General features: G+C 48.6%; 3 protein-coding genes across 3 annotated transcripts; 2 read left to right on the top strand and 1 right to left on the bottom strand.

Annotated features, from left to right (window-relative positions):
- Positions 1–183: 183 nt before the first annotated feature.
- On the top strand, positions 184–1,817 carry PCYB_133470 (hypothetical protein; the record flags this gene model as incomplete). Its single annotated transcript, XM_004224372.1, has 1 exon — positions 184–1,817. A coding segment is annotated over one exon (1,634 nt), but the record flags the coding sequence as incomplete, so codon positions are not given.
- A 1,599-nt stretch (positions 1,818–3,416) lies between these two features.
- Positions 3,417–6,779, top strand: PCYB_133460 (hypothetical protein; the record flags this gene model as incomplete). The annotated part of the gene is made up of 2 exons (XM_004224371.1): positions 3,417–4,042; positions 4,223–6,779. 2 exons carry the CDS (start codon positions 3,417–3,419, stop codon positions 6,777–6,779), a joined length of 3,183 nt encoding a protein of 1,060 aa, XP_004224419.1.
- A 1,092-nt stretch (positions 6,780–7,871) lies between these two features.
- Positions 7,872–9,476, bottom strand: PCYB_133450 (actin; the record flags this gene model as incomplete). The annotated part of the gene is made up of 1 exon (XM_004224370.1): positions 7,872–9,476. A coding segment is annotated over one exon (1,605 nt), but the record flags the coding sequence as incomplete, so codon positions are not given.
- Positions 9,477–11,314: the final 1,838 nt, after the last annotated feature.

Here is an 11,314-nt window from a genome sequence, read left to right as displayed (position 1 = left end):
ACACAAAGTATACCTTTCCCCCATGGCCGCTCCAACTTCACGCGAAAAAATTCCCTCCGTAATATAGCGAAATATTAGCTGTGTGCCTTCACTGCGCACATATGCAGAGGTGTACATATATATAAGACGCACCCCCACCTCCTCCACATCTTCTCCCCCCTTACGACGATCGGGTAATCCCACATGACAGAGGAGAGCTCTCCAAAAGGTGACGTGGAAACGAGTGGGAAATCTCCCCCAAGGGACAACTCTAAGAAGTGCAAGTACGCCTATAAGCGAAGAGAGCTGGAAGGGGGTCCAGAAGCAGAAGGGGGAGACGAACACGATAGGAGTTTAAAAAAAATTAATTCAAGTAGGAATATCTCAGAGGAGACAAAGCCACCTGACCTACTCATAAATTATTACTACGAATGGGAGGACATCCCAACAGTTAGCAGATTGCCTTATGGTTTAGTTGGAAAGGAGAAAGATGCTCTGTGGAAAAGGTGCGTGCGAAGTGTGGGTATCGGTTTGGGGGGGGAAGAAGCGAATGTGAAGTGTGAACCCCAGGGGGAAGAAGCGAATGTGAAGTGTGAACCCCAGGGGGATGAAGCGAATGTGAAGTGTGATACCCTGGGGAGCAGAGACGAGTTGAGATTGGCTGGTGGTGCGCCGGATGCTCAGCCCATCGAGGGGGAACTCGGGGAACGCGCCACCGAGGGTGCAGCGCGCAGCGGGGGCGACTTCCTGGCGACCCTCGTATACGAGGACATCGTGGAGTACATTTACAAAATTGAGAAGCGGGGGTCCAAGCTGAGGTGCGCCACTGGCCCCGTCGCGGGAGTCGCGGGAATCGCGGCAAATGTGGAAAACGCAACAGACACGGTAAACACAGCAAACGCGGAAAATGCAACAGACACGGCAAACGCGGCAAATGGGGCAAACGCGGCAAACGCGGCAAATGGGGCAAACGCGACAAACGCGGCAAATGGGGCAAACGCGGCGCAACCCCCCCGTGGAGATTGCCCCACGGGGGCTGCCCGGCACAGCGTCGACCGGGAGGATGGAGAAGCCAATTGGGTCGACGACTTCGTCACACTGACTAACATACAAATATTGGCAAAAAACACCAAGCTATTTACAGCATGGGGAAGGTTAGAGATTGTGCTTCCATACATAACGAGTCAGTGTGGAAGTCCACGATCGTGTTTGTGCAAAAAGAGCTTCTTAACGATGAAGCACCTTTGTATGAGCATTAAAGGTGACAAGCTAAATATATGTAGATATTTCGTGAAGTCGTTCCCTTATGTGGTTCGAAAGATGGACTCAAAGAACCACTTCTTGGATGAGTGTGCCTGTCAGCTGATCGATCATTTTATGAAACATAGCAGTGGAGTGAACGACTACGAAATGCTCAGAGTGATGTGTTCCTTCTCAGACAATAAAAATGCATCCATTATTAAGAAGCTATCTTTTTTTGTTTATTTATTTTTAAAAAATTTACCCACTAGTGAGTTGGTCAGTCTACCTGTTCGAGATTTCGCACACTGCTTCCTGCACTTTATTAATGCCAAACTTGAGGAGACTAAAAAGTACATGAAGCAGACCTTTACGCTTCTCTTAACAGTACATAGTGAAGACGATTTAGTTTCTTTCCTTTTGGATGGGGCTCCGAAAAAGGGAAACGTATTATTCCTGGAGAGGGAGATACGGGCCTTCCTGCGGAGTAGAAGCTGCGGTGATGCTTGCGAGCCGCTTAAGAAGAAGTACGCCACGTTTCACCAGTTTAGGAATTCCAAGTCGCTGAGCAAGGCGCCCAAGACATCGTCCTTCGTTCTGTAGCGAGGGGGGAGAGGGGAGAGGTGAGAGGTGAGAGGCGAGGGGGGCCGTGTACCTAGCATGCCCAGTGTACCCAGCGTGCCCAACATGCCCAGTGATCCGAAGGGATCACTTTAATCACGTTTTCCAAGTTGGCCGCGTCATCAAATGGGGGGAGGAGCTGAAAGGAAATTTTGAAAAAGGAGCAAGTTCGAAATGTATTACTTTGTAACGCTTCTCCCATCTTCCTCCCCCCCCTCTGCTTCCTCTTCCCCCCCGCTGGTTCCTCTTCCCTCCCCCTACTTCTTCTTCCCCCCCTCTACTTCCTCTTCCTCTTCCTCGTCCTCTTTTTTTTTTTTTTCCCAGTGATCGTGCCACACATGCAAAAGGGGGAGGAGGATACACTTCTGCTTCCTCCCATGTGCCGCAAATAAAAAAAAAAAAAAAAAGCAGGCGTTGTTGTGATGTATGGATGGGAAAACACCCCCACGGGTGAAACACTCCTCCTGAAGATGATACGACGAATTAAATGCTTGTGGCGTTTTCGGGACGCGGCTGTCGGGATGCAGCTGTTGGGATGCAGCGGTTGGGGCGCAGCTCTTACGCGGCAGTCGCGCCTCGCGAAGCACTCGTTGCGCCACTTTTTTTGAAGCGTTTTTTTTTGGAAGTTTTTTTTTCAAAACAGTTTTTTAATTTTTTTTAATTTTTTTTAATTTTTTTTTTTTTTTTTTTTTTTTTTTTCCCGTTGGAGTATGGAGAGGCCTTCTGGATAAGCCAGCCTCATTTGTGAGTAACGAACTGTCGCGCACAGGAGCATGTGCCTGCTATTGCGAGAGGCATGCTACTTCGCAATGCGTGCTACTGCGAAAGGCATGCCACTGCCATTGCTTATGTCAACGCCTAAGCGTACGTGAATGCAAATGCCTACGAGTGTATGCGACCCGTGCATGAGTCAACAAACCCGCAGGGGAAGTCCTCCTTTGGCAGCAGTGGAGAGGCTTTTCCGCTTCTACGCAGCGCCCTCGAAACGGCGTTAGCCATTTGAGCCAGTCCGCAGCGTGGCCATTTCGAAGTCGGCCGCTTCTCGCTGTGAATTTTTGTCGTCAGGCCATTCCCCAGATTGACCGCTAACGGCTGAGAGCGGCAGCGAACGACTGCGAACGGCTGAGAACGACTACGAACGACTACGAACGACTACGAACGACTACGAACGACTACGAACGACTACGAACGACTACGAACGACTACGAACGACTACGAACGACTGAGGGGGGAAGCACAATGGCCACTCCCCACATCCCCCATACGCGTTACTCCCCAAGCAGCAACGGCTAATAGGGGAACAGCCAATTAGCAGAGTTAGCCAACAGAAGAACGGTTGAGCGGTTTAGCGGTTGAGCGGTTGAACGGCCAGCTGCTAGCTGCTAGCTGGGAGGGGCTAACGGAGGAGCGACCGCCCCAAGGGGACTTCGTAGGTTACGTTTGCTGCACCCTCGTAGGGGCCCCTTCCCGGTGGAAATCTGACACGTAAAGAAGAACCCCTCCCAGGAGAGAAGCCCCACACCACGCACGTGGCGTGTATCCTTTTTTCTTCCGCATTCCGCACTCCGTATTCCGTAATGCCGCTTTCCAAGCGAAATGACAGGGTTCTTCGCTCGCTGGCGAGGACCGTAGGGAAGTTATGTCACTTCTTTGACGAGAACCAAGTATGGAAGAGTCTCCTATCCAACGTCTATCGTTACGACAATGAAAGGTGTAGCAAGTACAACGATTTTTTAAAAGGATACTTAAATAGCAGTGTACATTACTGTCCCACAAAATCGAATAAGAAGAAATTAAGGGGAGAACTGATCAAATTTTTGAGAGATAATTTGAAGAGTCAAAGTGGATGTAAGGAATCCATAGAGGATGTATTTCTTGTAGGTTTTACTGCCATTCGACATCTTGGAAGAGTTAAAAATTCGTTGCTGTTGGCTCTGTCCTCCATAGGGGATCTTCCAGCAGGGCATAGATACAACAACAGGGTGTGTTTGCCGAACAGGAAGGACATATGGCACTGTGATGAGGAAAAGGATTTATTTAAAAGGAATTTCCGCGTGGTGAATTTTGGCGCGGCGAATTATGGCGCGGCGAATTTCGGTGCGGCCAACTTCGGCACGGTGGAGCAAGAGGACTTGCCTGGGGAGGGAGCCAGCGGCAAGGGGAAGAAGCGCGCCGGGGCCTACAAGAAGGGGGAGCTGGGACAGTCCGCTGGGGGAAGCGCGATTGGTGAGGTCAGCGGCGGGGGCGAAGCAACCGGTTTGAGTGAGACCACTGGGGGGGGCGAAGCAACCCGTTTGAGTGAGGCCACTGGGGGGGGCGAAGCAACCCGTTTGAGTGAGACCACTGGGGGGGGTGAAGCAACCCGCTTGAGTGAAACCAGCAGGGGGGGCGAGGCGGACATCCAGAGCTTCCCCGTGAAACGAACCAAAAGCAGCATCGTGTTGAAGAAGCCCAATCACAAGCAGGAAATAAAGAAGGGGATGATCCTTGTCGCACACCCACTGACATCCAGCACCCTGTGGAATAGATCCATAATTCTAATCACTCACAGGGACAAGAGTAACCTCGTGTGTGGCATCATATTAAATAAGCATCCCTTGTACAATAGCTACATGGGAATGTCCAACGAGAAGGAAATTGTTAATATATTGAATAAGCTCTATTTGAAGAAGCGAAATTTTGTGAGTGAATTCGCCGATGGGTTTGCACAAGGGAGTAGCGTCGGTGGAGGCCCAGTTAAGGGGAATAACGAAGTAGTAACCGAAAGCAGCGGCGAGGTAGCCAAAGCAACGAGAGAGAATCATCCTGTTGAGGAAGAGTCACAAATTGGAACCCCTGCAAGTGATGCAAACCACATGCAGACACAGAAAAACACAGAAAAGGAGAACAACCAAAGTAGGAAAGAAGAAGGACTGGTTGTACTACAGAATCAATGTATCGCAAAGGAAGAAAAAAAAAATATTATAGAAAAAAAATATCACGTTGAAAGAAGGAGAGAATCACGATGTGATCATCAAACTATTAGTGATGAATTCCCAACACTAAAAGATTTGCAGGAAATGTTTTTGAGGATTCAATTTAGAAGCTCTTCCAAACACTATGCTAGCAGACAGAGGAAGCAGAAGAGTGTCATCGCTGGAGATGGAAATGCTGTTGGTATACATGACACTAGAAAAAACAGTCTCTTCGTGATGATGGATGAACATCTACTTGATATCATAACACACTACATTATCAAACTAAATAAAGTCCCAATTTATCTCAGATTCTTACCTTCCTACAATATAGGATCTATCATCGATATAAAAAAAGAAATTAAAAAGTTGCAATTTTTAAATGAATTTTATAAAATTTATTTTGAAAAATATAACAAATGGAAAGTCGTTGTGATTAATAACCGTGTCCATATATTTGACAAAGAGAAAAAAAAAAAAAAAAAAAAATTCTTTCAGATGGGAGAGGCAGCCATGGGGGAGGCAGGCTTGGGGGAGGCAAACTTGGGGGAGGGACAGGGTGCGCTGGAAAAAACGCAGAAGACAAGGGAACTCACGGAGGAGGAGATACAAAAGATACACAAAAAAATTAAAAAATTTCAGGAGACTAATCAGTTGTGTGACGATGACGTGGAGGGGGATAAGGGCCGTAGTGACGGAGGAGGGGATGGTCGTGGCAAACGTAAGGAGAGGCAGAAAGGACAGAGGAAGAAGGGAGACGGAAGGAAATCGGTCAGGAGATCCGGTGCCATGCAGCAACCAGTGGGCGCAGATGTGCAAGCGAGCGATGGCAATTGTGTAGCGGGGGACGACCAGGCTGGAAGTGAGTACGAAGAGAATGACCCGGAGGAGGGAGAAGAGGTAGAAGAGGAAGAGGAGGAGGAGTCAGAGGAAGAGGAGGAAGAGGAGGAAGAGGAGGAAGAGGAAGAAGAGGAGGAGGAGTCAGAGGAAGAGGAAGACGACGATGATGAGGATGAGGAAGAAGAAGACGATGGGGAGGAGGAAGCCTACCAAAATGGAGAGAGTAGCGGGCGAGACAGACTCTCCCACTTGCACACAGCGCAGGAGCAAATGGAGAGCTCCTCCACCCCTGCGGAAGGAACCCGAGTGAGCAAAACCAAAGTGGAAGCAACCGTCGATGGGAGCGATGCGGGTAAAAAGAACCCCTTGGAGAGGACCCCCGTGGAGAAGACCCCCCTGGAGAGGAACCCCTTGAGCTTTTTCTGGCTGGGAGGACCCCTGCCTGGACTGACCATTCTCCACAACATAAAAAAATTTTCCAAAAATACAATCGTTAATGATTTTATATATGAGGGGTACAACGAAAATGTTAACACGGTGAGTTCGCCGGACGGGCATGAAGTGGGAGCCGTGCACGAAGTGGGTGGCTTGCATGAAGTGGGTGCCGTGCGTGAAGTAGATGCCGTGCATGAAGTGGATGGCAGGCCTGACCTTGTGGCCGCGCAGAGTGTACCCCTGGATGGAGTAAAAAAAGAAAGCGCCCCCACGCAAGTGCACCAGCACAATGAAGAGAATCAAACCGAGCGGGCAACCGCCCCACATACGGATGCCATGCACGTAGAAAGGGACAACCAAAACGAGAAGGGGAAAGCCAGCGAACAGGAAAACAAACTCATTAAGAGATTCATCGGGAAAGCAACGTGGGACATAAACCAACTAATGGATGAGCTGAACAATGACTATTGGATTGCTCTCAACTGTGACAGCAAGGAATTGCTTTCCAGCATTATTTTTAACACCGCTGTAGGTGGAACCGCTGTAGGTGGCACCGCTGGAAGTGGCACCGCTGGAGGTGTGTACAAGGGAGAGTTCCTGTGGGAGAAAATCGTAGCGTCCATAAATAACGACTACGAGAGCATATCACAGATTCCCCAAAGTGTGATAGACAGTGTGCTGCGCGACTTCAGGGGCGTGGAGAATGACTAGTAGGCGGCTAGGATGCTAAGCTGCTAAGCTGTTAAGCGGCGGAGTGGCGCAGCCAGAATGAACATTTTAGGCCCTCTTTGTCCCCGTTCCATACATGTACCTACATACACGTTGCATGTTTTGCCTCCCCGTGAGGTTGCCCCCATCCCTTTTTTTTATTTCTCCTTTTTCTTTAAATTCGGTTTGATCCCTGCGGCGAAGAGGCAACGCGGACGTCGTAGGGCGCCTCTTTTTTTTTTTTTGAGCATATTTTTTCACCCTGCGTATGGCTAGCTGACTGCGCAGTAGCCGTTCGTCTGACCCTTCAGTAAGCACACATAAACGGACACACAAAATGCATCTCACAAATGCGAGCAAACGAACAAGCGTGTGTCTTCTTTCCAACTCGCTAACATAAAAATAACCACCGTATGTATATCAGTATTGTTAAAGTTGTACCCCTTTTGAGGTTTTTTTTTTCTTTTTTTCGCCACTCCTTCCGGAGGTAATATCTACTGCCATGCGACCTATGCGTGGGTGAGATGAGAAGCGTTAACGAATCGCGTCCAAGTGACGACGACACGTTGCAATTACAGTTGGGCTGTTCCGAGAGGGAAATATTCACCGCTTGGAAAAAAAGGAGAGAGTTCATCCGGGGGGGGGCATGCTTCTTACACGGAAGACGAGTAATATGCCCCCCGCAAAGATGCCCCTATTGAGTTAAATCGGTTCCCCCCTTCGGTCGGGGGGGGGCATACACATACACTAACGAAGGATTGCAAAGGATTGCGAAGCGTGGGGAAGCACACGCGGAGGGGGCCATAAAATTGGGGGAGTACACAAATCGGAGAGGTGACCACCTCGTGCAAATCTGGAGACAAATGGGGGTTAAAAGGCACTACAAAAAAAATGAGGTGCCGTGGGGGGAGGCTGACCGGACGTGCAAGCCCCAGCACATCAACGCAAAGCGGTACCACTTCTACACGCTGCTGCTGAATGCTGCTCAATACAGCTCAATACAGCTCAATACCGCTCAACACCCCTCAACACCCCTCAACACCCCTCAACACCCCTCAATACCGCTCCTCCCACTCAAAAGCAGCGATCGGAGACGATCGCGTGGCCCGCGTCGTCGTACTCCGCCCGAGACACCCACAGCTGCTGGAAGGTGCCCAGGCTGGCCAGTATGGAACCCCCCAGCCAGGACGAGTACAGGCTCTCCACGGATGACGTCATATTTAGAATCTTCATTTTGATGGTCTGCGAAAAGCACTCCTTCTCCCTTAGCGAGTTGTACAGTCGGTCAACCAGCCCAGGGAAGAGAGATGATCCCCCCGTGACAATAATGGCCTGCAGCAATTCTTTTCGTATGTCTACATCCGACGAGATGATACAGTTCACTATAGCTTCCGGCAGTCCATGGAAATTAGGATCCGATGGAACGGAACGAAATAATTCCTCTCCAATGTCATATCTATATTTGTCTGTCTTGATTTTCACTCCATCCGGTAATTCAAAAAATTCCTCTTCTTCGTCGTCTTGCCCCGTTTGCCATTTGGGTGCATTAACATTTTTTGCACCGTTGTTCATTTGCCCGGTGGCAGGTTCCACCTCCTTTCCATTTTTCAGATTCCCTGTTGCGTTTTCATTCTTTTTATTAGCGGAGGAGGAGCTATTCTGTCCGACGCGCACTTTGCAGATGCTCTCCTTCATGTAGCGAATGACATCTAAAATGGCTTCTTCCTCGTAGGAGGTATGTACATTAGAGTGGGGTGCACCGCTGCCCAAGCCGCTGCCCAAGCCGCTGCCCAAGCCGCTGCCCAAGCCGCTGCCCAAGCTGCTACCCAAGCTGCTACCCCAGCCGCTTCCCCCGCCGCTACTCCACCTCATCCGCTGCTCGTAGTAAGGCACGACCCTCACTTGGTCCTTCCTGAGCAAGCTATAAATCAGGCGGTCAAAGTAGTCCCCTCCAATATTAAACTGAAAGGAGTTTCTCTGAAGCACGTAACCCTCATACACAGGAGATAAATCCAGCGAGCTACCCCCGATATCGACAACTAGTGCACTACATCGACCTAAACTGAAGGCAGTTAACTTGGCTTTCTTTGCAAAATACAAAGCAGGGATATTAAATGTCTCAAAAAGTATTTCTGTCATCTGTGCTCTCACTTTATGATTGTGTAAGTTCGCTTCGGACAACAAAATTGGATGTTCGTTAATTTTTAAGTTAAGTCCACCCAACTTGATCGGATTGATTATCTCATCCGAGCACTCGAAGACTCTCTTTGATTCTACTCCTTCAATTCCATAGTGTAGGATTTTCTCGAATACATCACTGTTCATGTGTGTTGTGTTGTCAACTGGGTTTCTCTCGAACAGGGGTTTTATCCGTACGTGTTCTTTTGGGTTATACAGGTTCAGCGGGAACTTCAGCTTGGGGGAGCGACCCCCACTGATACTTCCGCCGTCAGCACCGTTCCAGGCAGCACCGTTCCAGTCAGCACCGTTCCCGCCAGCACCGTTCCAGCCAGCTTGGCCTGGGGGGGCACTCCCTTCAGGAGATACGTCCTCCCCGCAGGTACTTCTCAAAAACACCCTGGGTGTGTCTTCCTGGTTGTGGCCAATCTTCGTCGTGCTGAACCCTAAGTCGACGACGAGCGCCGAAATATCCTCGCCCCCGCACAACAGGCTTTCGCCCGCGTCATTCTTAGCGTTCATCTTTTTTTTTTTTTTTTTTCCTGTGCCCCTGGGCCACATCATATCTCGCAAGAGGGGAAGAAAGCCAAGTTCGGTAACTCCACCTCTCTTTGTTGCTTCCGTGGAGAAGCACTCCTACTTAAGCGTTGCTCACTTATTGAGTTGTTATCACATCTAGAATTTTGACTCTCTTCCCTTGGTTGCCTCCTTTTTTTTTTTTTAGCTAGCCCTTCTGCGCGTAATGCTACACGTACGCACATAATCGTGTGCCTTTTCTGCGCAGCTTTCAACTTTGAAATGATTTTTCTTTTCTTTCTTTTCCCCTCTTGGGGCCTATCTTTTTATAGGAGCTTCGCAAAAAAGGAGGGGGAGAAAAAAGCAACGCCTCACGCGTTGTTGTTACGGAGCCATTTTTTCGTGAAGCTTCGCGACATTATTTGTTCGTTTCGCATTGTTGCATGTGACCAGGTGGGCACCGGGAAGATACGCACATAATGGGTTAGGGGAAACCTCACCCCGGGAGGGGTAAAAGTGAGGCGCGTTTATAGATACAGCATTGGGGGGAAAAAAAAAAAATACTACATTAAGGATCACAGTCGTAATTGTACCAACTTGGCAAACTTCCTTTTTTGTTTCTTTTCATTTTCTGGATGCAGGTATATACCCTCACATGTGTAACTCACACGAGGGTATATAAACGTGGGGATATAGCCCCCACCCCCTTCCCGAAGAGGTGTAGTCAATGCGTACTCGATCGAAAGGGAAACTTCCAACCATTTCGCCATTGTGGATCCACAGGTAATTGCCAAATGTACGTGGAGAAAAGGGATAAACAATAAAGGAGTCATCCCAACAAGCGCCACAGCTGTTTTTTTTTTTTTTTTTTGACTAGCCAAAAGTTGCCTCGCCCCATCTGAACGCAACGTATAAGTGGTGTGCAAGAGATAGGTGAGACAGGTGCATTTTTCATCCTTCCCGTGAAGTGGTACCAAACTGATGATACCTTTTGATGCTCCTTTTTTTTTTTTACGAATGGGGATTCGCTAATGGAAGAGCTGATCTGTAAATGCATGTTTGGGACGTGCCCTCTTGAGTGCAATTCCTTTGGGTGTAACTATACGTGTATGGATTTCGTCCGTTCCAATTTTTTTAACACCATGTAAAGAGAAATTTACGTTTTTAACGGGGGGAAAGGGGGTAGTCTCTTACAGCTGCGTCGGACTCATGGGTGAAAAGCCGCCTAAGGACACGGCACCACCATTGATTGGACCATTCTTTTCCGCGCGAAAACCTCTGTGTTGCTTCCCCCATTGTGGCAGTAAGACAAAGTGACTATATTGGCCAAAATAAACTCGAACATCGTTCACATGCGTGGTTAACTCCCCATTGTTTGCTCTTTAAATCCTCCGCTTGGTTTTCTCTCCAAGTTGTAGCACATCCGTATGACTGCAACATAGAGGAGTTCTTTATGCCGGTGTGTAACTCAGAAGAGTACACAAAAAGGTGCACGGCGAACGGTGTGGCATTCGTTTTGAAGTTCTCATGCCTGGTCAGCGGCATATCAGATGGAACGTGCACAGGTTTGCAACCCTTGTCTGCTGCTGCTTGCACATGTTGTGCAAATTAATTTTTCCCATTTCAGGGTGTAACTTCGTCAACTGGGGACGCCACTCAGACGGGTGAGTACGTATGTACCTTAACCCAACTTAGCGATAATATCCCCAAAGTGGCGATAGTCTTTAGTGCAGTTATTCGCTCCTTTGTGTGTTTTTCTTGTGTGTAAACACTAATGTAGCCATTTTGCAATTTTAAAAAAATATATGAACAAATTTTTTTTTTTTTTTTTTTACCCCCTTTGG

This window comes from Plasmodium cynomolgi, chromosome 13 (genome assembly GCF_000321355.1).
Source record: "Plasmodium cynomolgi strain B DNA, chromosome 13, whole genome shotgun sequence".
Taxonomy (NCBI): domain Eukaryota; phylum Apicomplexa; class Aconoidasida; order Haemosporida; family Plasmodiidae; genus Plasmodium; species Plasmodium cynomolgi.
Note: the sequence above shows the minus strand (reverse complement) of the source record. Positions and strands in the feature narration are given on the sequence as shown.